This window comes from Botryllus schlosseri, chromosome 9 (genome assembly GCF_051294905.1).
Source record: "Botryllus schlosseri isolate E-star chromosome 9, Bs_hap1, whole genome shotgun sequence".
NCBI classification, from domain to species: Eukaryota; Metazoa; Chordata; class Ascidiacea; order Stolidobranchia; family Styelidae; genus Botryllus; species Botryllus schlosseri.
In genome coordinates, this window is record NC_137244.1 from 21,477,616 (window position 1) to 21,502,873 (window position 25,258).

Below are 25,258 nucleotides of genomic sequence, written 5' to 3' on the forward strand. Positions count from 1 at the left end.
AGTAGCGGTAAACAGCGTATAGCCAATGAGGGGTCTGGGGGGCGAAGCCCCCCAGTAGTTCGGTTTATCACCCTATGGGGGGCCCATGACCAACGTTTTTTTGGGGGGCTGACGAAGTGCTGTTACGGCCCTGATGACTAGAACAAGAGCCTTGTGTAATGTTAATGTTCTGCTTGAGCTCGACTCACAATAGCTAGAGCTTACTCCTTGAAAGTGTGCAAAATCGCACTTGAAGGGAACTCGTTGTCATTGCCAAGAACACACGAAGACGTCTGCCGGTCGACATTAGTAGTAAGCCAATGCACCACGTCAAGGTTTCGACCAACGCATTGGTTTCCTTTTTTAGGTAGGGAACCTCAATGTGGATAGGCAGCATTTGCCACAGAGAGAAAAAACTACCATACTAAAAGAGCATGTTGTTCATTTTTTTTTCAAGCCATCTCGCAAACTTTTGGAAAATTTGGAGGACTTTTTTTGCTTCTCGTGCAATGCAAACTTTGCAAAATTGTGAGACAAGATGTTGTTCAAGTGTCTCATTGCCTTGTCCATGACATCCTCAACCTCATTTAGGTCTGAGCCAGATTGAAGTGACACAGTATGAATAAATTTGTTATAGAATGGATCACAGTGAATTGCGTCAAGTACCCTGAAAAAATTGATCTTTTTCAGGGGTTTTCCCATTTCTTTACTGTGGATAACATAAAAGCGGAGAACCATGCCATGAAACTGTTCAGACGGGCTCTTCAATCCACCAACTTTCTTCTGCATCACTTTAATGAGGTTTCCCGATGGCGCTGCAGATGTTAGGCATGTGGCAATTGCTTCGTTAGCTTGCTTAGAAATGGCTCCCAAAAGCACTCCACCAATATATTCAAGTATGTCTAAAAACATGTCAAAGTTTTTCCATGGAAAGGCAAAGTATCAAAGGCTATTTACTTACCAGATTCCTTGCTGTTGACTCCTCCAATCTCTGTGATTGGATCCTGTTCTTTACCGCACACGAGAGAATCAAACATCTTCAAAAGTAATGCTGAAGCTGGCAATTGCGGCAAACCCAGCAACTTGTTAGCTTGGTGACAGATATTTGAATAATGTTGATAAAATCCGTCAACACCTAGTTTGCAATATTCAGAATGGAGTTGTTTCACCAATGGAACAGCTTTGGTCACGTCTAGTTCCTCGAATGATGGGGCGCAGTCAAAGTATTTTTTGCTATTTACACAAGCCCTCTTCAAAACAGCAATTACAGCATCCTCGGATATATCCCAAGTTCTGGTGGGAACTTTATGATTTTTGTAATGTTTTTTCAGAGCTTTCACAGTCGGAAAGGATGCTGCGCATTCCTCACAAATCACACCTTTCCAGTTATCGAGTCCTTCGAAACATTCTTCAATTTCCATTTCAGTTAGTCCCTCCCAGTCATCCCAAAGTGATGCAGCTGAATCAGTCATGATACCGATTTCTATCCGTGACGCAATAAGATCTAAATCTGGCGAAAAATATAACAGAGGCTACAAGATATTATTCACTAGTCATAACGACTCGCCACCGCTACCTAAATGTTGAACTGTCTAACTAATTCCGACGCAACTTCAAGAAATACACGAAGAATCGCCTTGAACGCCATTGAAACAAGCACTGAGCTATCCTGTTTTGGGTGCATCCATCTGACCGTGACCATTCTGCCGGCTAACAATGGGAGAACAATCGAGTCGTCACTCCAGTCATACTCTATAGTTAAACGACCACAGTACGGTCTCTAAACCTGACATCTACCTCGGCCTTGAGCCTGATATATCATTGTTCGATTTTTATCTTTCGGCTGCTCTTTCTTTAGACGCCCATATCCGATTTATTCGTTCGATTCATTGTATACGTCCTTCATATGGTTTTTCTTCGTATTTTTTTCTGATACCATAAAAATGAGCGATACGGGGAATAAGTAGCCCATATAAAGAGCCGACATTTCGGGTACTAGCGAGAAGCGAATCAGTTTCGCCTGATGTGAATCACATGTAGATAGATAGATTTCAGTTTCATGGGAGGCCTTTTTATACAGTAATACCCATAGTGATGGGGGGGGGGGTAAAAATTTACAAATTGACACATACACTGCATTATAATGTGCAAACATGATTGTGGTCGCTTGTAGCGTGTTCACATAGCTCCGTGGTTTGGAGGTAATTGATGATGATCTTGACGCCCTGGCCGAGCATAACACAGTAGATTTTTCGACCGGAAAGTTTGCAAGCACCAACCCTACTCGAAAGTTCGGGCAATCCACTTCGGTTCGGTCTCAATTTGATAGTTTTATGTTTTGTGGCATTTAATAACCAGTTTTGGATCGATATTGCATCTCTGAATATACTGATCTCAAGAAGCATGCTGCGTAAATGCGATGCACTCAATATTGTAACAATGTAATACCCAGGATGAGTAATTCGAGGTAACGTAGTTTATGTACTGATAAGTACTTTAACCGGCTTAGCAAATATTTAAAGTGAGTGTATAATAGCATAGGCCTGCATGTCCAAGTGTGTTGCAGTCGTTGCAGATGCTGTAATTCCATATGCATATGATTTTCCTGCCCCTGATTTTGGTCAATAGTTTGCTCATGATGACTGCATGGTGCACCCCTTTAGTTGCCTGTAGCGGCGGTAGTGGTAGGGTAGCCGGTAGCTAAAGACTTTACTCACTGAAACGTGATTTCGCAGCTTGCAATTGTTTGATTAGAGGCAATTCGTAAAAACCTTATACAAATCTGTAATAACAAGGTCAATCAACTTTTGAATGATGTAGATTTTCATCACACCCGCTAATTGAAAATAATAGCCTGTAGTGATGTGATTTAGAGATTTACTATCTTAAAATATCGTACACAGTTTCGAAAGCTATATATATTTTACATTGCAGTGGATATGGTGGTAATATACACCTATAGCTCTGACCCTCAAATAATATTTGTGATTTGTTCATTCTATATACTTCTGTCACGTGTCGCCTATAAATTGTATGCCTGTTGGCTGTTGCATAGCCCCAGCAAGCTGGATTTAAATGCCAGTCTTCTCTCTTACAAAAGTGATGAAAATGATAATTAATGTTCTAGACTCCTCAGATAGAATCTTGGCAATATTAACTGGGTTAAATAATACTGCTGAAGACACAATGTTGGCCTTGTCTTTGCATGCAACCACAATAAGAATCAATCAATCCTCACTGTTATTTTTATCCGTTCAAGACACGCAATATACAAAGCGATATACAGGAGACACAATGCGTTGTAGGCTAATGAACAGATTGGATGCCAAAACGTCCAAGTACGGTCTCTCAATCTGGCATCCACCTCTAATGCTTGGTGTAGTAGTGTCTGATTTTTTTTCTTTCTTTCATTAGGCTTCCTCACTTTTTCGTTCTCTTCTTCGATTAATACTTGAACGATATTTCTCGAAGCTTTTCTGTATATAGACGCTGTGAGCACAGCGGTGTAGGGGGAGGAGTCCATTTAGATCTCCCATGGTTCTGAATGTGCTATCTTCATGGAATTGACCCAGGGGCCCCCAGCGTTGATGGCAGGGGATTTTACCACTACTCCAACATCCCCCTGTAATTCTGCTCAATTGTGGTATGATAAAAACTGGCTGTTATGAGTGGCTTGTTATAGTTCAAGAGTTTCATGTGTGCTACTATACACTAAATCGCTATTAGTTAATTTTGTTCTCTACCTAATATGTAAGCATCCAGCAAATCTCGTTAACATGCCTCTCGTTGCATGAATTTGCTCATACGAGTGTAAGCAATTAGCTCTCATACCCAAGATCTTTGTTAGAAGTAGGCTGCAGTTAGAGTTCTCTATTTCTTGAATCTGTATGCAAATTCTTTGATGCGTGCATCTTGATTCTGTGTACCCGATGGAGATTTATTTTTCAATCATATATCAATAGTGGTCTTTCTTAGTGGTACTTTCAGTTCGACATGGGCCGAATATGATGTGACACTAATCAATTCAGTGTTTTTTATTCAAATTTCTATATCAGTATTATTGCATTGCATTTCACATCAGGATTAGGCTAAATTATGCCATGATAGCGATATTATTGTCTACAAAGATTGTGACTTTTAGGTAGCGATTATATTACGCAAACTTGAACATTAAAACAAACGATAGGCCGTGGCACTTGAGATTAGTTGTAAATTATTATTTCCACAAAATTCCAAGCTTCTGCTGTGGTTTTCTTAATTGCCACTGTCATTTTATCACTTGAGATTTTTTTAATCATACTGCAGTTTCCATTTTATAGCATACAGGCAAATCTACATTTTATTGGCAGCTTTATTATTGCTATTTGGCGTATGCTTTTTTCGAAAGAAGTATATCCAGGCCGTGTTATTTTTGGCATATGCCAAAACTGCCAAAAATAACTTATTTTTGGCATTTTTCGATTTTTATTTTTGGCAGTTTTGGCATCGTCCTCTAAATAGATAGTTTCAGCCTCGAATTAGTCACAAAAACGCTTTATTTGGGCTACTTTGTCAAAAGACACCACAAAATGTGCAGCATCCACGTATAATCAGTGCCAACAAGCAATAAGAAGAAGAAAAAACCTAACGATTTCATAGGTTAATAATATCAAACGAAACCACAAAATGTGCAGTATCCGTCGGAATCAGTGCCAATAAGCAAAAAAAAAGAAAATCCTATCAAACACGCTCAACAGCTGATTGTTACAGCTGTTGAATAGACTTAAATCGTTTATACTGTAACAGTGCTTCCAAACTCAGGTCAGTTAAGTTTCTCCTAAATTCATTTCTCGCCCAGCGAATCTGGGAAATATCGGCTTCAAACGTAGCCGTTGAGGGAAAGAATGTTGCCAGTCATCCACAAAAGGTTTTTAGAGCTTCAAAATCTTTGGAGGGCCGAACCGGCTTCCATGCATCATGAAAAGAGATCACTTCGCCAATGCCATCGACCTCATCGCGGAAAGAATTTTCTTCCCGATCCTTTTCCAGGAGTTTCCTGAACACACTCTATTTAGTAGCCCGACTATCATTTCTCCTTCAGTCTACCGATGTATTTTCGGAGGACTTTTGTCACTTCAGGTGGCTTTAATATTACCAACTCACATGGAAGAGTCCTGGGAAGGTTAGCTTGTTAAAGAACATTGACGCAACAAGACTGTCTGGCAAAACGAGACTATGCAGCTCAGAAATAGCCAGACAGTTTGTTGCGTCACAATGTTCAACTCGATCACAATGCAAAAATCGTGGTTGATTTTGGGGGTTCCAGTTCCATGAGCAGAATATAATTTATATTTAAATAATCTGTACTGCGGCAGCTTCTCATTGATACCCGTTTTATCAAATTTAGCGCTCGACAAGCCGGTCAAAAATGGTCGTAAAATTGCCTTCGGACAAATGGAAAGTATGACGTAAACCAAATGCAGTCAGCAGTTCAATCTCGCCGTGCCCAGACCATTTAGGACACCATGCTTTCACCCCTAATGGGTGGGCTGGACCCAGATTAAGAAACCTGCCTTTCACAAACGCTCTTCTCGCTTGTAACGCGGTCCTGTTAACACAACACCATGAACGAAATACACTATTTGGCAGGCCGTGTTATTTTTGGCATATGCCAAAAATTGCTTATTTTTGGCATTTTCAAATTTTTATTTTTGGCAGTTTTGGCATCTGGCTCCTGAAATGCCAAAAATAACACGGCCTGAGTATATCCCTGTTTTAACTGAGTGCTCAAAATCACTGCTTCTACGTGTTTTGCTGGTTTTACTATTTCCGTACTTCTATTGAAGTAATTTATGAATGCAAATTTCTATCTGCATTGGCAGCTAATGATCAAAGCGACTCAAAAGTAGCTTATTGTTCATTTGTCAAACTAATAGGCAATATACCATAGAATGATATATTTACATAAAACCTTAGAAACAAGCGCAGTACCTATCATGCACAATTGCACAGTTGCCTACCTATTCACAGTTACTATCATCAATTCTGCATTAATCGATATCTCGCAGTAATGCATTTAGTAATTTATTAATATCGTAAACTTTGCGAATCCAAGTACAGTAAAATGACGCGAGTAGTTCGCAAATCTCTCTTTATCTACTTCACCTGGAAGTTATATTTATATGAGTTCGATCTCACTTATTACTGGTACCTCTATTTGAGTGACAGCAATTATGTCTTTGATTGCATCCACATTTATAGCTTAGTTGAGCAGAATTGCATATATCAAATTCTAATACTGATGTGTTTTTAACATCCCGACACTTTCACAGATATTGGTAAAATGCACCTCTCTTAATCTTAGGCGTAAATAATTAGTTTGGGTACAATTAATATTGATATCAGCAGGTTGCACCATTTTTAGTCTGGGGGATATGTGATCTTTTGTCATATAATCATATTCACACCCTCATGACGGCTTTAGATCAATGAAAGCGGTCCAATGTGTGAACATACGCTCTCCGTGTTTTACTAGGATTAGCGAATTGATAAGAGACTGGCTTAGAGATGATAAACTATCAATCAGTGTCATTGCTTTATGTGATGCAGCCTTCCAGTACTGAAACTGCTTAATTGACTACTATTTTTAATGGGGTGACGTTAATCTTGTTTCATGTGTCATATACTATATTTACACCCACTTATTACTTGTGTATCTGATCGAAGTTGTAGCCATAAGCAATATTCCCATTTTGCCACTCGACAAATTACTGCCCGAGTGTAGTTTTATGTGTTGCAGAACCATGTCAGGCGAATAATCTTTATAGAAAGAAAGCAATCTGTAGTTAATCTTTAACATGCCGAGGAAGTAAGCAAATAGAATGCTTCATCGTGTAGTAAATAATAATGTGTGTGGCAGCCGAAAGATAAGAATTATGCACCCGTTTACCTGTGAGATTGAATATCACTTGTGGTATACCAAGACCATTACTCATGGTGTTCTCAAGTCATTCCGTAACATGGTATCCACCCCTCATTCACATTCTCTTTAAAAGGGTCAGTGGCACTGACTTTTTCTACTTGGAAAACTTTCTTGCAGATTTCTTCTGTTTAATTGTTTCTATTTAAATTAAGATATTCTTAAGTGACGAGATCTATGCCATGAGAATCACTAGGAGCCTACTTAGTAGGGTTTTGGTGTGTAGCCATCATGGGCAAGGTTGGATTGCGCGTAAAGGCTTTCTCAGCGGCATTGTACCTTTCTCTGATGTCTGCATCCGCACCAAGACCCGGGCTGTGATTTTTGATATGGGCGGAGTTGTCCTCAGTAGCCCATTTCCGTTTACAAGGAAATACGAGGATGAAAGAGGAATCCCAGCGGGGACTGTTTGGAAATGCATCGCCGACTTTGGTGACAAAGGCTCTTGGCCAAAGTTGGAGGTTGGAGAGTTGGACTCTGTTGAATTTGGAGAGCGCTTTACCGCAGAATGCTCGGAAACTGCTGGTAAACCCGTGGAGTTGTTTGATTTTTTAGAATATATCGAAAAAGGAATGGGCGACCCCTTACCTGAAGTGTTATCTGCCATAAAAGCAATACGTGCCGAGGGTATTAAGACGGCTTTGCTAACCAACAATTGGAAACGTCCCGACGGAAGCACGATCATCCCTGTCGATAGAAATGTATTTGATGTTGTCGTCGAGTCTGCTGTTGCCGGAGTTAACAAACCCAATCTCGTAATTTATCAAAAATGCCTGAATGAACTAGGTGTCAGATCTGACCAGGCTGTGTTTTTGGATGATATCGGCACTAATATAAAAGCCGCGAAAGCTTTGGGCATTCATTGTATTAAAGTTGAAAACATTGACGAAGCACTTCAGGCGTTGGAGGAAATACTCCAATTTCCTTTATCCGGGTATGTAAACGGCACAAGAGCTGTGCGGAAGGGTATGGAAATACCTGAACCGAATTTGATTGCCTACCTTGAGACAATTACGAGAGTGGAAAATAATTTTCTTAATATCCGTCAGTTTTCACATGGTCAGTCAAATCCCACGTATCTCATAGAATTTGACAGAACTAGACTTGTACTAAGGAAGAAGCCTCCTGGGAAATTGCTACCGTCCGCTCATGCTATAGAAAGAGAATATCAAGTTATGGGAGCTATGGCTGATTCAGGAGTACCGATTCCGAAACTCGTGTCATTGTGTGAAGATGATTCCGTGATCGGAACCCCGTTTTACCTAATGGAATACCTGCCCGGCAGTATCTATAAGAACCCTCTCCTGCCAGGCATTGAGAAAAGTAGAAGGAAGAAGATTTACGAAGGTATGGTGGATGTGCTGTGTGCCGTTCACTCTTGTGATATCGATACTCCGCGTTTGGCGAACTATGGCAAACGCGGAAATTATGTTGGGAGACAGGTGAAGACGTGGACGCGCCAATATAAGGCATCTGAGACGCACAGCATACCGGCTATGGACCGGCTCATGGACTGGTTACCACATCATTTTCCTGAAGATGAAACCACGACTGTGGTGCATGGGGATTTTAGACTTGACAATTTAATTTTTGACCCATCGTCGGATTGTGTTCTTGGCGTCTTGGATTGGGAGCTATCTACATTGGGAAATCCATTGTCAGATGTTGCTTATATGTGTTTGTTACATTTTCTTCCTACCGACACGCCGATATTGCCCGGGATGAAAGGCGCTAATTTAGATGAATTAGGCATTCCGTCTTCCCGAGAACTGATAACTCGCTACTGCGAGAAAATGGGGTGCAGGCCTGTCGAGAATATGGACTTCTATATGGCTTTCACTTTCTTCCGGGTAGCTGCTATATTGCAGGGGGTGTATAAAAGATCGAAAGCAGGGCAGGCCAGTTCGGCATCTGCGAAGGCAGCCGGTTCGCTAGCTGAAAGAATGGCCGACATTGGTTGGAATTTTGCCTGCAAAGAAGGATTTCGGACCTTCAATGAAGTGAATGATAGTTTGTTGAAAGGAAACAAGCCACGGTAGGACAAATTATCGGTCATTATTCACATTCTATGTAAGGACTGAAAATTCTTTCTGTGTTATACGAAGGCTCGCCATTGTATCGCCAAATAAAAATTCCGGCAATATAGCAGTCAATGAATATTTTTCGTAGATTCCTCGTGTACCTTTGGTATTTCAAGTACTGTATTTAAAATTTGTTGTTAGCTTAGCTTTACTCCTGTATCTGCCGACTGATTCTTATTCGCTTTGTGCTTTACCTGTCAAATATCCGTTATTGTGGTCCCATGTCCAGGCGCTGACCCCGACAACGAACTTGCTCCACACTTCTACGATCAGTTGGCCGAATATCGTATGTGACTTGACTCTGTATGACCATAACAAAGTTTGACCGTGGATTATAAGAAGCTACTGTGACAATGGTTGGGAAATTCACTACTAGACGTACCTATTCAAGCAACCCACCAACAGCCGTATGTTTAACCTACCTTGTGATATTTTGTCTGTACTCGTGATTTCTTGGAAGGGAAATTGTCATTTGAATGGGGAGCGTCAGATGGACTACAGTTTCTGTCACCTTGATTGTCTGTCAGCATAATCTTGCAAATGTCCACTTTTATCTAGCTTGCTCATGAAAATCCTACTGAAGAGTGCCTTTAGCCTAATATTTATTGTGACGTCATCAACACATTGCCGGGGGGGGCTGGTAGGCCCCGAATTTCACCCTGTGATACAGATGTAATGGTTTAATTTGGTGCATTACTTTTACAGTGTATCCTACCATCCTGTTTGTTGTAGATCAGAAAGCGACCTGGGTTCGCTATAGTTCAACAAAAGCCTTCCGTTTAGTATTTGGTGAATGAACTCGCGTTTATTACCTGTACTTTGCAGGAAGTGTATCCCTTGTTTCGTTTGAAACACAATAGCAAGCGTTATTAGGTGCTTAGACGACAAGGCGTGTTAACGTTTCACACCAGATGTACGAATGACGCGAGCAGCGTTCAGGTGTGGAATTGCATAATTATCCTCGTAAGCTGGAATCAATTTTGCGCAGATTTCGTAGCCACGCAGATTTAATAAAGTCCCGACGCTTTGTATCGGTTTTTATAAGGACGCTTGAAGTGCCGCTTGGAATTGAGCTCGGGTATTGAGATAATATCGCTGACATCGTAATTTCCATTTGAACTCGCGGCAGCCTTGCCGATGACGCGCGTTAGCTATTGTATTTGGTACTTGCTTCTCAGAATGTACGCTGGAAACGCGCTTCTTTTTCGCGTCAGACGCGGGTTGTTAATCTTACCCCTGTAGCTGTGTGTTGGTGATAAATGTATTTATATTGAGCTCGCTTCAGCTCACCTGTGTTACTGTTGCGGCCCGTCGCAACATTCGACGCAACCGCGCTCGCTAAGTAAAGCGTCGACGAGATGTTTGTTTAGCGAAGCGCATCGTTCTTCGTATTCCATCACGGAAACGCAATCACCCCCGGTGGCTTCGCTCGGTCGAGAGCCAGCATTCCGTTCGTCGCTGTTGCGCGAAGAAACGATATTACGCGGTTTTAACCAGTTGATATAACGCGCGATCCCGAGTATTGCCGTTGTACTTGACTCTCGATTTTTCTTTCTTCATTAAGCGCGCGACGAGGCTGTTACTTGTCTTTGGCGACATATGCTTGATTCGTTCCTTTCGCTATTTCGCGATAATATTATTTATTCATGCGTGGTGAAATTGTCAACGACGCCGACGTGTAGATGGAGTTAACCGAGCCGGATGAGCTGATTTTCCGTTTCAATTAACGCGGCTTTGACGCCGCGTCGACATTGATGGGGTCCCGGTATGTGACGTAGTTAAACAACTAGAATATTTTCAGCTTTTCCAAATTGTATTAGAATTATTGGTACACAGTTAATCCTACTTAGATGTAGAATTACTGAATTCGCAAAAGTAATGGAGCAAAACGCAATTTCATATAATATCTGAGTGCGAATACGCATACGCACCAAGCTTGGTTCGTTTCACACCATACAGCTCTGAAACATTTTAAGGAAGACCAAAAATAAGATTAGTATTAAAATTAGAGCATTTCACAAATTAGATCGGAATCAGATTATCTGCATTTTCTCTTATTAGGCAACTAGGATTATATAGTCGAACTCTGGTATTGACACGAGTGTGGTTTCTTTTGCCATGATTTACGTGTCGAGTTACGGCAACGCTGGAAGAGTTTCACTTTCCGCGGCCTCTCTGCGCCGTTACGAGAGCCTCGCTAGAAACCAATCTTTAACCTTGACCCGTAGCGCGTTTCCTTTCCCGAATCGTAACTGGTATGTCCCTCTGGATTCGAGAGAGTAAATCTCCGTCCACGTGTTTATTTTTTGTGGAAAACACGGTTTTCCAGTCACCGTTACCTGCGCCAAGTTACCCGGGATATTAGTCTCTTGCGGTGGTCGAGGGAAGTCCTCGAACGGTCGTGACTTGAATGCAATATTGCTCACGCTGCGCATCCGCTACTTTTTGCGAGAGGCTTACTCCGTGTCGTTGTGGTGAAGGGACATTTGAGCTATCGGCGTTGACCTAATTACGAACGGTAATAAAGCCTTTGATTTGCGCGTGTTGCTTGTTATCTATTGACGCAGTAGCGAATTTGAATTCATAGATCAGTGAGTACTAATTAGTGCTGGCGAGATTTGTTAATCACGGCTCCAATATAAATATCATTTCGATTGAATTTGACATTATTCAAACAAAAACGGTAAATTACATAAAAAACAGTCTAGATTCAACCGAAAGCCTGAAACATTGTGAGATTAAGTCATCATAACACCGCGCGAAGGTCTACCGCGAAATCGGCGGGTATTTTTTCGTGTTTGCCTCCCGACCGTTTGCAAACCGTGTTTGCTTCGCTAGTCTTGAAAGGGAGCAACGGCTAACATCAAAATATATTTAGTTATCGTGTGCGTCGGCTTTGGCGCGTCTATCATCACAGTGGGCAAACGCGGACACCGAGAACGGTCGACCGTGTAAAGGAACACTGGCGCAGGAATGCGTGCAATTGTAGATCAAAGTAGCGAGGCAGTTTAGCTGCGAAAGTAAGCTCTCTTACCTAGACAGCGTATTCGGTGCGAAGCTATCGATGTCGGATTAGTTACGCTAGCTATCAGACTGGTGCTGCGATATTTCGAACGACGCTAGATAGTGTTGCTTTGTGATGTAAGAGAACTCTCTAACCGTGAACTTGGTTATGCTATCGGCGCAGACGCAACCGATCGATAACGCGCTGGTCGGTATTTCCAATGGAAATTCGTCGCTAGCTCGTATATAAGTTTATTCAACCGTCTCCGTGGCCTGGGGCTTCGCTGTTAAATAGCGGCTATGTGCAAACGAGCGCTCGTATGGTGAATGGTAGAATACGCGTGCGGATGTGTAGCGAAAATACGCGCGTTGTTTTAGTGTGGCAGGTGACGAACGTAAGGGCATAAATTGACAATGAAAAATAATTCACGATGTAAGATGTTTGAAGCAAGCGAGGTGTGATTCTAGACGCCGGTGGCAACCGCTATACCAACTAAACGCGCGTTTTGGGAGTGTGTATATTGTACAACATATGTCCCTGTTTTCTCACATTGAAACGCCTGTGTGTTTCTAGTTCTGTGAAATGCTAAGATTTGCCGATTTTAGAAAGTGACGTACAGCATCAACTTTGTTATTAGCTCTCTAAAGAGGCCTCATTGGTTTAGTGCCAAGTGATCATTGAATCTTGATTTTCAATGGATTGGAGGAATGGATTTAGCTGTACTTGAGAAGTCTATGGCTAGTTTCAATTATTGATTGACCTGCCGAAAAGGCGATCCGCTTATTACAGTAAGGTAGTTGCAAATGGGCCTGCTGTTTCTTGAATGTCAAAGTTGATTACGGTATGTGTTGAATGCTTATCATTAGTAGCAATATTTATGTCCTGTTATCAATATATTCCCTGGTTTTATATATAGGCCTACATTGTGTGAACAGATACGATTATGTTTATGAATTGTTTACTTTTCGTGCATTTGAATGTATGAAGTTAGCAAATTAGTATTACCTTTCCCTCTATTTCTTTTCATCAGTTAGCAGCATATATTCGTGTACTGTAAATAGCTGTCTGCTAGCAAACGCTTGTTTGGTCTGTGCGTAGGACATTGCGGAATGAAAGGACAATGAATTTTTATTTGAGCTCATGCAATGGAACAGGAAACACGAAATAGCAACTTATTGAATCCATTTGGCAACTTCTTCGAAACTCAAGCACATGGAATTCAAAGCCACAGTAACAATAACAACAGTAATTCGAGGGGTTCAAATCTTCATCAGAGGCACAGAGTATGTCAAAGATGATATTGCTCACAGTATAACACCCAAGTATTAATACCTTGATTTCATTTTAGTCTGATGCTAATACAACACAAGGTATGAACTCTCACCTGCTTGATGTCGGTGTCCAACTCTCTTCCCCCGGGAACAACAGTACCGGACAGGAGAACACCATGTCAGAATTGGACAGTCTGTCTGTTCTGCCAGCTTCTGGATATTCATTTCATGGCAATTCATCAAGCACACGACCGCACGGTAAGTTGGTCTGATCTTTCAATCTGTTTTTTATTTGCTATTGTAAATCATTCGACCAATACTGGTATCGACTTTTGTCGCTTTATCATCTTGATATGCTGTGTCCTGCTGCAATATGTCTATCATCTGATTGCATTCACCTCTATGCAAGCTGTTCTTTTCTCTAATATCCTCGGGTGTATATTTTTGGAAAAGAACATTTGCAAAAGGGCCTGAAGACTAGCACATGCGACTTGGAGGCGCTCGAACATCTTCCATATCTGATAAATAAGCCAAGGTGACAATGAAAGCGACGACTTCCTCATAATAAATAAAGCAATCTTTCAGCAGAAGAACATCTAATTAATTTATGAAAATTCCATTTAAAAAAAACAGTTTCTACAAAAGACATTGGATGAGTTTTAGCTGTCTGCTTCCAAATCCTATTCCAAGGTCGGTACAAAAACAATCAAAATTGTGTTATCATTTGCATCCTCATGGTTACATGAGCACGATTTATTTTGACTGAAATTGAAAGCTGTAAATGAGAGACACTGGTTGGAATTAATGACGAAATGCGGGTATGTTTCTCAACAATGCAACCTCGTTTCTGATGTCTATGTTCTGTTCATATTAATAACCACATCTATCTTTCTTGAAGCAACTTTTCGCGGTGTAACTGTGCCGCAAGAGCTTTATAATTCTCCTAGTGTGCAACATTCAAAATAAACCAAGTAGCTCAATAATTTACTTGCTAACTGTTGTGTAACTTGTATGAAATTAAAGTACAAAACTTGCTAGTTCAAACAGTCTTACGAATTCTGACCGGCTTAGATAAATGTGATAGTTTGTGATAAACTAGGCTACTACACATTTCACATGTTCAGTATGCTTTACTGATTTTATCTTTATGATTGACAATAGGCATTCACGCTACATTCTCAAAACCTGTACAGTGTACACGTGTGCTTGGTGGTGAGCACTTATATCGCTTTGCTCAATGCTCAGCTTCAACTATGTGTTATGATACCATACTGTAGGGATAGTTTATTGTCATGTCGACTGTCATGTTAAGAGTGGTCCTACTTCAAACCCATATTGTGGTCTTTGTCATTCATATTAAAATACGTGTGATTAGGAAATTTAAATACCGTTTTCTCAATCCTGTCCCTCGCCACATATATTGTTGCATTATCATAATCCAAACCCATTTTCGGATATGGATTGCCTCGATTGACATGAATCTTGAATGCAAGCGATCACCATACTGAGGATATCAAATCTTGTGTGATTTAGATGCACTGTATGAAGCCGCCAGCCAGATCGGTATTTCGACCGGCGTGAATCCGTACTCGTCAAGCGGGATGGACTTCTCAAGCTCCCAGAGCCATCAAATATTGGAGTCGTTCAGCACCATTGACACCAGCGCTGCTGGCAACTTATCGTGCGCTCAGTCCTACGTGTCATTGTTACAGCAACAGCCCGGAGACGTTTGGACTGGTCAGGGTGATCAGGGCGGAGTGAATTTTAGCAGTGAACAGCCGATGGAAGACAACAGGCCGCAGTCTAATCAAAGTATGCAGCGTGTTCAAGGCCTGAGCGACACCTCAATTCACCAATCTTTACAAAAATCGACTAGGGTACGTATCATGAAAGGGAATGTTCAGGATGACAGGATTGTTATTGAATATGAATACAGTTAGCAAAACTGTACAAATCACAAATGCTAATGCAGGGGTGGGCAAACTGCGGCTTGCGAGCCGGATGCGGCTCTTTAATGATTGCTTATGCGCTTCGCCATGTATCTAGAGCTGATTACCTAACCTGGTTATAAATTGATGCATTTTATCACGTCTTGATAGTATGCGTATTGTTTTTCTGTTGTTTCTTTCCTAATGGTTTACTACAGGCACTACCGGATTAAAACCCGGCAATTGAACTGTCAAGTCGAGTTCACATAAACGGTTCACCCTCAAAATGGTGTATTGTCATTAAATCAAGATAAATAATCGTGTTCACCAAGGAACTTCAGGTAGCGCAGGTCCCGATCATATCCGGGCTAACAATGGTGAATACGGCTCTTCCATTTGTATTGTAAAGGCTAGCAATAACTGCAGAGTTCAGCCAAGAAAATGTCATTGAGAGATAATTGCAAGAAAAGAAAGTATGAACAAGAAAATAGAACATTAACTTGGAACGTCATTACGAAACAAAACTCCAACACTTTGCCACGAGTAACCAACGAAGAAAAATCTACGGAGTAATAATATTATTGAGCTTAAATCTTCCTTACATGCTTAAAGACATTTGAAGGAACGGCTCTGCGCTGCTTTGACGACATATCAGCCTGATTTCAATCGCCTTGCAGCCCAGGTGGAGACGCATCGTATCACCACACGATAATAAACTTCATTCGATAACCCACATTTCATTGTGACATAATAAATGTGCATTTTTTGAATTTTTCTGTTGTGGCTCAATTAAAAGTAAGATTTTTAACATGCGGCTTGCGCTTGATGCAGGTCGGCCCACCCCTGTGCTAATATCTCAAAAATCTGATGTGCTGGTAAAAATAAGGGCATATTTGGAATAGGGGACAAAATCTCTTCAATCACTTGATCGCATCTGTTTAAAACTCGCTGTTGATGCTGTCGCTGTGATGATAATAGCAATCGATTATTACTTTTGCAGGTGCAACATTCTCAACGCATGCCGGCGAACAGAGGCAATCAAACGCAACGGTACGCAAACCCGATGATGCAATATAACACCGGGAGCAAGCATGCCAATGATATTTTGATGTCACTCGCCGGTAACGACGTGATGCAGTACCCCGACGACAGAGGTGTCAAAAACAGTCGCGAAAAAAAACTAACTACCACGCCCATACCGTCGGACGCCGATAAATCGAGTTGCAGTGGCGCGTCGTCCGACGGAATAAGCGGGCCTGAACACTCCCCGGACCATATAACCATGACCGACCAGCCTCCGAATGGTGCTAGCGCGAGCCGCCGTGCCATGGACGGTAGATCGATGCATAACGGAAAACAGCGGAACTTGGACACTTCGAAGAGTTGTTGCTATGGAAATATGAGTCTCGTCAACTTTGGAACGATAAACTTTGCTCCTGTCATGGACAGTAACTCGGTGGACGTTACGGCTAGCGGAAGCGGTCCAATGCCTACGAGCGATAGCGTCGTGGAGATTTCGGAAGTTACATCTCCGTTGGAAAACATACCGCTATCGCCTACTACACCGACAACTTCCGATGGTAATGCGCCGAGTAATTTTCTGGAAAACGTGCATCCGTCTTTGCAAGGGTGTTACACGCAGATGCAAAACATCCCGTACTCGAGCAGTGGGATGTCCAGTATGGACAGGCAGATGCGTAACAATGGTGGAAAACCAAAGTCTAGAACGGATCGCGATACCAGAAAACCTACGAATAACGACAGGTCTTTGGATCTTAATAATAACTCGGACGTGTCGCAAAACGAGTTTGGTAAAAACTTTGCGAGTCTGTCTACGGTTTCTGTAACCGAGCTTGCGGAGAAACAGAAAAAATCGCACGCCGTGAATCCTAAGCATAAACACAACGACGGTTTAAGGCTGGAGTATAATTCTAACAGCGAATCTGTCCAATATAATCACGCGATCGCACAAGGCTGCAATCTTTTGAAGCCGAAAGTCAACGCGGATCCCACGATCAACGCGAGCAATCCAAAACACAGTTATGGCAAGGTCGGCGTTTCAAATTCTCAACAGCATTCGATTAACGCGAAAACCTCGAAGAACCCGCATCAAGTCAAGCCCAGGCAGTTGAACCAACCTGGCGAGTCTGCGCCCGTTTCGAATCATGCAAATTCTGCCCAGGCAAGAGTGTGGCAGACTGTCACCGCGGTGCAAGGTAAAAAACTGCCGCCGATGCTGTCCGAACAGGACAGAATACCGAAACGGGGCAGGCCTTCGAAGAAGATGATGCAGCAAAACCTGAAAGTCAAGGCCGCCCAGAACAATGCCGTGCCGGTCGTGAAGCCGCAGCCCGCGGTCGTGTCTCCTACTTCGCAAGCCTCCAATCTTGTCGCGATGTATACCATAAACGATAAAGGCGTCATCGAAGAGATAGCTCCCAGGCCGAAAGAGAGCAGACGCAGCAAGGAACGCAACGAGGCGTTTTTGAAATATCTCGACGAGATCAAAATCTCCTCAAAGAACCAGCATGTGGAAGGCGTCAAGGGCGCCGCGAACAAAGACGGGGAGAGGCAAAAGAAAAAGTCTCGGTCCAGAAACAAGGTGTTCGGACGTCAAAACGCGCAACCGCTCACAGAATCTGGTATCACGCAGACAATGTGCACTTTCTCGGCGTTGGCGCACCAGTTTAAAATCTCTCACTCTATCGTAGAGCGTGCCACGGAAAATCTATTGAAATCGGTTGCGATCAAGAGGAATAAAGAGCAGAACAGCGCCGCGATGCAGCAGCAACAAAAACGAAAGGCTGCCATTTCTAATCAGCGTGACGTTAGCGCCAACCGTCACAGTTATGCCGCGAGTAACTCGCAGAATCAAAGCATCGAGAAATCTGTAGCAAAGCACTGTGAAAGCACTTATCCTAACTCGACCTGCGCCCGGGCTTTGGCGGAAGAAACTGCGACATTGTCAAACGCAGGCGATCGACAATCTACTGAAGTTTCAGTAACGAAAGTTTCCACTTTACCAGATACGATTTCGAGGTCTGATTACACGAGCGGCGAGACTTTCGACCACGCAGACACGGGAGCTAAAAGCTCTACGCCTGTAACGGTTGATATGACTTGCCTTGACAACTCGCCGGAAAGCCCGGCCGTGCCGCTATCGCCAGACGCGGAAGACGCCGCGTTGGACTCTAGCTCTAGCTTGGCCGTCCCGGCGAAAGCGAAGCACAAGAAAAAGAAGGTGAAAAAGCACAAGAAACATAAGCATTCCGAGATCACGGGCGCTAAAAAGAAGAGAAAGGACAAAGACAGAAAGAAAAAAGTCAAGAATAGAGAGAAGTTGAAATCGACGCCTACGCCTTCCGCTAGTGTTTCGTTGAATAAATCGAACGCCGAAGATTCGCCAGCCCTTGACTCGCCGAAACAGCCCAGCCTGTCTCCTGGTATGTCTTTAGAACGCTACCCTACTTCTTCCGCCGATAAAAAGAACACCGACAGTCAACCGCTATCTCCTATCGACACAGCAGGCTGTGACTCTCCCGATGACTCGTCTGACGAGGCTCCTGTGACACCCAAGACAAACGTAGGCGCAAACTCGCAATTATTTGCGTCTTCATCGCAATCGTCTGCTATATTTAAAACACAACCGTCTTTCTCGCATCATAGTCAGTCCCGTATTGGCTTTGGTACATTTTCGATGGAAGAATCGCCGAGACGCTTGCCGATTCCTGACAAGCGCCCCGGCACATCGCCTTCTGAAATAGTGGTCGCCAAGACTACGGACCGTTCTGGTTTCGCGTCCCATTTGCCGCCTCGTCCCAACAAAAAGCACGGGAAATACAAGAAAAAGAAATTGTTACGCAAGTCGAAAACGTGCGACCCTGCATTTGCCGCGACGTTAGACGCGTTGCTCTTGTCTTTGAAAAACGTGTCGCTGGACAGGTCGAAAGACGGACCGGTGCGGATGTCCAACGTGGCGAAAAGCAACGTGTTTTTAGCGGCGGGTGTTAGCGATACTTCGTCACAGTCTTCGTTGCTTTTATGGCGCGCCCCGGGTAAAAAGACTACGAAAAAAGCGAGTACGACACGCTCTGATGCCGGTTCGAAACCGACGTCTATGTTCCCCAAAAATTGTGGCCCGCCTGGATTCGGCGATAGTAACCGCGGGCAACAGGCCGATTTTCGGTTGCGAAAGTCCAAAAGCGCGTCTCTGACGCAGGAACAGCCCACTTCTCTGTCTGTGTTTTGTCGGTCTCCGTTTTTTCAAAAGCACGGTTATGTTGCGACTCGACCGCCCTTGCCAGCAAAGACAGCCAATGAGTCGACGCAGCGAACTTCCGGGGATAAACGAATGAAAACTTTGAAAGCCGCTGCAGAAAACAAAACTGTCAAGAGTGCGAAATGTGCTGAAAAAACTGACGTTGAAAAAGTGGGCGAAATTGAAAACGAATCTGTGCCGGAAGCGGTTAACGTTCCAAAAAAACGAGGTAGGCCACCGGGCAAGGTTGCGTCTCGTGCTAAAAAAAGAAAATTGTCCGTGCCGAAGCCTACGAAGCCAAAGCCCGTGCTGGCAAATGGAAAATCGTCTCGTCTGCGTGAAAATCAAACTGTCCGCGACGCGACATCAAGCCGTAACGTAATCGAGACTAACGAAAAGACAGACAAAGATGAAAGACCTCCAGACGATGATGTCACCCGAACTGAAAATTCAGATGCGCCAGGGCCGAGTACAGATTTGATGAACGATACTTTACTGCGACAGATTAAGATCGCGATTGAAGCCAGCTTGCCAAAACATCCGAGTGTCAACAAGGAGGCCATCGCGAAATCAGTGGACGCAGCCGTGCAGAGTTACTTGCAGAATTTGACCGGCGCGGCAATGTCTTCCGAGACTCCGACAACAGGTGACGGCCAAAAGCGAGCCGATAAGGCGACTGAAAAAGGTGATTGTAACGAGGAAAATCAAACGAGTCCGCAGAATGATTCCTCTCCCAAAAGTAACTCGGACATCCATCCGAAAAAACTTTGGGCTTGCAAGCACCAAGATAACTCCGCCCCCGGTGATTCTGATGTGTCCGGGTCTCGAGCTTCGGTCAAAAGAGGACGCGGACGGCCTAGAAAGAGTCCCGGTGACGATCTGTTGAAAAAATCAGCGCGTCCACAGTCGGCCGGGAAAATACCGACCGCCAGCGCCACAGTGGTGCCGTCAAAGCGCAAGGTGCTCACCGTTAAGTTGCAAGCGAAAAGCTCGAAAACCGCGTCGAAAAAAGCAGTGTCCAGGCCTAAAATTGCTCACAACGCCGCCAAAGACTTGCCAAGAAAGCAGACCACTACCATCACAAACCAAGCGGCGCTGTCGTGCGTTAATGCGTTGTGCTCGATGAAAGCAGCTAGGGTCCTTGCCAAGTCTGCAGATAAAGACGATCGCTCCGATATCGGCATGTATGCGAATACAGATATTGGCAGACACGTGACTGAGACAATTCGGCGCACGGTTGAAATCTACTCCTGGGACTGCAATCGGAAATTTGAGGAGGCCTGCGCCAAAGTCGCGAGGGAGATGGGCTTTTCGGAAGATGCGGACGGCGGCAGATCGAAAAATACGGCCGTTAAGAAAAGCATCGAGTCTGTCATCGAGAAATTGAAAAATAAGCAAGCTAGGTCTGGGAACGGAGACATTGCTGGGACCGAATCGGACCTTGTTATTGTCGGGGACGCGAGAAGCGTGGATTTTGATACGTCTAGGCAGCCTGGCAGGCGTCAAAAGATTTACGAAGAGGTGTCGCCGTTTGCTGACAGGGCCAATTCGAAAACGAACAAGGTAAACTTATGCAGGTTTTTTTTTTGTCGCGGACAGACTCAAATTTGTCGTGGAATTTTCAATTCTTTCTCAGTTGTAGAAGCCTGGTTTTCCTTTATGTCGGTACAATGTTATTTTTAAGTATTGATCTTGGCGCATTGTAAAAAAGATTGCGCTTTTTGTTTATGAATAGTATATTGGTGTCGAAAGGAACCCGAATATTTTCGGCTGACACTTGTCAGGCGTAGAGAATTGGGAAAAACATTGTGCTACTACTTCACTAGTTGCTGACGATTACCCCTGACGAGTGTCAGCCGAAAATATTCGTGTTTATTTCAATATGAATATACTATTCAAGTGTAAATTGAATTCCTGTACCTCCAAGAAACACTTTTTGTTTTGAAACGCACTCAACTCAACGAACTAAACTAGTTTAACATCCATGTTAACTAGCCCATGGCTGAGCTCCCACTGGTTCGGTTTTACATTGTCGAAATGGCAACAAAACAACAATGTGGAAAGTAACGTAATGCCAGTACGTAACAACAGAATGCAATGATTTTTGAAAGCGTCAAGGTCAAATTAGACGTTGTGCGCATTAATTTATGTTTTAGGTGGTGTTATATTGACCTTGCAATAAAACAAAGAATTTCATTGACATTTCATGGACAGTTGAAACTAGTATCCAGACCCCCCCCCCCTCCAAGGGGTTCACGTCCCCCAGTTTAAGAAATCCTATTTTATGTAGACCTATACACTAATGCACTGCTTTGAAAGGATCCGGTGAAGATTGCTTTTGCTTCATATGGTACATATACTTGTACTGTCGATCTCAGTTCATATAAACCAAACACACGCTTTTCTTCTTGTCGTTGATGCCATATCCTGTTTGTGAGCGGTCCCAGTATCGGAATAATCAGGAAGAAAGCGTGTGAGATTGTTGTTTCGTCATTCATAGTACAAACACTACTTATGGAAACCCATGACTCGTGTCGTTGCATTCAAATTTCCCAGTCATTGAGAATCCGTATCCTATTTTGTCATTGTCCCGACTGAATGTATTGCTGATTTTGCAAGACTTCAGTACTTCAGTACTTTACTATTTGCCAGCCTCTATTACATTGTCAAATGTCGCTAAATTGTGTAATTAGTCGAGATTTTAATTAGACCATGAACTCTATGTAACGACATGTTGACAAATTCGCTGGTTTATACTGTATGTGAATCTTGCTGGGATGTATTCATTTATGTTATTCAATTATGGCGACATAATTAGCGGTGCTCGGACTTAAATCCCAGCCCTAATCGTTGATATGTTTACTATCGACTGTGAGCAAGATGTTGAATCATAATAGCATTTACCTTATGTGGTATATCTACATGTTTTGACGCAATAGTATATGATTTTAGGTGAAACACCCCGGTCGTGCTGAATCAGTCGGTAAATCGCAGGGGGTTGGTGTACCAGGGAAGAAACGCCGTGGGCGTCCACCAAGCGCATCGTGCTCTGGTACATTGCCTACGAAGAAAAGAAAATTGTCTGCAATTGAATTTTCCAGTTGTGGACAGTCCTCGTCAGGTACGACAAAATGAGTTGCTACAGTAGATGTTGTCAAGTTTTTCCCTTGATTTGTTGTTTTTGTGAATGCATTTGGAAATTTGCCTATTTCATTAATGTTTGTCAGAATACAACTGTACATCAACTATTATTGTGTCCTTCATGACTATTCGCTTGGGCTGTTTATATGAAAAGTATCACTGTTAGTCATTTCCTGATTTTGCCATTTGAAAAATTGTTACTATTATGTCTCCAGAAACGATGTTTCCCTTGTGTTGTCACCTTTTAACACTGTTGTGACGTCTGGTTACTAGGCTACCTGTACAAAATACTTCAAAACAGTTGACTCCTATTGACATTACCGCTGCAAAGTAGTCTAATAACAACATTACTGAAGCCTTATTCCGCATCTGTAGTATGTTTGGTCTTTCAATATCCGTGTGTATGGAGATTGTAGATTCTGATCTATCGCCTAGACATATTGGGATGGATACTTGATGATATTGAGAGTGTAGGCCTATTTAAACGATTCTTGATACCAAACTGTGGAAATTGATATTTCACATGGTTCGATCGTGGTATTTTCAATGATCTCGGTATATTTCGTTCATTTTTAGAAGTTCCTTCTACTTCCAATCATGGTTCCTCGAAAGGAAAGTCATCCAAGATTCTTCAAAGGTGAGACCAACTCGCTGTCTCGCAGAGCCCGAGTTTATTGCTGATGAAATCAAGTGTTATGTCCGCAGTTTGGGATTTCTGAAGTGCCACGGAAATTAGAGGTTTTTATGTGGTCTGGCAGGAATGTGTGTGCTTGAACTATTATGGTCACGTATTATCGAATAGGCTATATATTGTAAGAGCCTGCTTCTTCTCTAATAATAATGCTACTCGGGTTAGATCTGCCGCACTGTTGCAATGTAGGCATCTCTACAACCTACAAAGTTGAATAAATTTGGATATAAATAACACAAACCAAAATCTCGCTTTTAGAGAGACAAAAAAGAATAACGAGTTCCCTCGCAAAAAGTACCTGAATGCCGGATTGTATTCTTCAACTTTCAAGCAGAACATGCACGAATGGTTTGTAGAATTTCCAATATTATTATACGGACATATGCAATATAGTATTAAATATTTTATAGTCCTTTGCGGTGATAAGAGTACCCGTGTTTGACAGCTTTACAATTTCTGTCGGCAGCTCCGTTTTGGATACCGACGCGGACGCGCAGCCTGCCCGGCCCTGTCTGCCGCCTCCGATCGACGCAGGTTTGCGCGTGAGGGCTTCGAGACGCGAGTTTCAACTGCCCTTCAAGACTTGGTGGATGTATAAGCATGATAGGATCTCCGTCACGCAGAATCCTTCCGATCACTACGTAGAGATTACTAAGAGTGAGTGTCGATTTGATTACACTGTCCAGTGTCCAGCACATATTTTTAGGCAGGCAAAGTAAGTGTGGTTTTGGTGGTTCTGAAAGGCACTGATTCCGAATATGGTGTAACAAAGAAATTTTAGCTGTTTTTATGACTGTTTGCAACACAGTCCACATCCATGTATATGTGTAGTAATTTCTGGCTGAATTTATAGCGCCTTGACCATTAACGTCTGAACACTATCTGAAACAGTTATGGGTCGCGGGCCGGAGTTCAATCTTTTTTTGATCGCTCGTAGGGTAGGATCAGTCAAATGGTACCAATATTGCTACCTCCACAATCATATCTGCGCTGCAGAATCAGAGTGGCAGTTCTCATTTTGAGAAAATCGAACCTTTTGTAGAATTTTCATGATGTTGTTGTCATGTTGTTTCAAACAAAACCATGGCCAAAAGATGCCCAAACAATGCAAAAATTTTACGAATGGTTCATTTTTCCAAAATGTGAAAAATGAACATCAGCTACCCTGATTCCGCCGCGACGATATCTTTTTTTTTTACGGTGTAATGCATTTTAAAATTGTGGATCACAGTGGCTCTGCTGTAGAAACACTTTTATTCTCAAACAATGGAATTGACAAAAACACAAAGATTGGCCGATCGTGCAGAGATATAAACCGCTAAATCAGTGGCTATATCACCTGTGGGTCACAGCAATTAAAGCTAGCCTATTTCTATGCTTGCTGCCTTTGTGTTGGTTGCGATGCGGCATTGTCCCTGTAGATGTGTTGTGAGAAATGCAAGAGGTTTAACTGTAATTGCCGACTCTTCAAATATGTGTGATATTATCAAATCGCTGTTTGGATATCTATGGATAAAATATTGATACTTCTGTCAATAACTCCTGACATAGGCTACTTGATCGATTGAATATACCAAATGGCTTTTCTATTGGAAGTTATAGAACTGGACAACCATATTTAGTTGTATTACATTACATTCTTTGACCACTATCTATCAGCAGTTTGGTGTTGGCCTTTTCGCCTCTGAACTGAGTGTGAACTTTTTAATCTTCTCGGAATTTGGTGTCGGATGTTACAGGCTTGTTGGATTAGAGTGCAAACCCAACATATATACAGGACTGGTTTTTATTTGGCATGTGAACATGTTTGACATTGAGTGGGAGTATTTCTTCAATCTCAACTTTTTATGGAAATGCTTTGGATATTCCAACCATTTTTTGGTTTCCTCATCGTTATTTCTGGGCTGGATGTATTCATCCAGCGGGCTGTTTAGGATTCAATAGGAC

At 42.7% G+C, this 25,258-nt stretch overlaps 2 protein-coding genes and 1 pseudogene across 2 annotated transcripts in view; 2 read left to right on the forward strand and 1 right to left on the reverse strand.

Moving 5' to 3' along the window:
• Positions 1-420: 420 nt before the first annotated feature.
• Positions 421-1,451, reverse strand: LOC145446727 (uncharacterized). Its single transcript, XM_080325078.1, has 3 exons — positions 1,221-1,451; positions 941-1,178; positions 421-881 (listed from the first exon to the last, which is right to left on the reverse strand). Exons 1-3 carry the CDS (start codon positions 1,449-1,451, stop codon positions 421-423), a joined length of 930 nt encoding a protein of 309 aa, XP_080181204.1.
• A 4,274-nt stretch (positions 1,452-5,725) lies between these two features.
• LOC145446279 (acyl-CoA dehydrogenase family member 10 pseudogene) lies at positions 5,726-13,052 on the forward strand (annotated as a pseudogene).
• The window catches only part of LOC145446277 (uncharacterized), a 28,830-nt gene continuing 14,121 nt past the window's right edge, over positions 10,550-25,258 (forward strand). The window contains exons 1-8 of the mRNA XM_080324529.1: positions 10,550-13,305; positions 13,371-13,551; positions 14,827-15,170; positions 16,222-21,042; positions 22,432-22,600; positions 23,197-23,257; positions 23,570-23,659; positions 23,778-23,968. Of these exons, the coding sequence (XP_080180655.1) occupies positions 13,168-13,305; positions 13,371-13,551; positions 14,827-15,170; positions 16,222-21,042; positions 22,432-22,600; positions 23,197-23,257; positions 23,570-23,659; positions 23,778-23,968 (5,995 nt within the window). The 5' untranslated portion in view covers positions 10,550-13,167. The remainder of the gene's footprint in view (positions 13,306-13,370; positions 13,552-14,826; positions 15,171-16,221; positions 21,043-22,431; positions 22,601-23,196; positions 23,258-23,569; positions 23,660-23,777; positions 23,969-25,258) is intronic.

What these genes read in the sequence shown, in the direction of transcription:
- LOC145446727 (XM_080325078.1), bottom strand. Translation starts at nt 1,451, where the DNA reads ATGACTGATTCAGCTGCATCACTTTGGGATGACTGGGAGGGACTAACT. An exon ending in CTGTTTTGAAGAGGGCTTGT is followed by an intron (nt 1,179 to 1,220) that starts GTAAATAGCAAA and finishes CCATCATTCGAG; the next exon opens with GAACTAGACGTGACCAAAGC. An exon ending in AGTCAACAGCAAGGAATCTG is followed by an intron (nt 882 to 940) that starts GTAAGTAAATAG and finishes ACATGTTTTTAG; the next exon opens with ACATACTTGAATATATTGGT.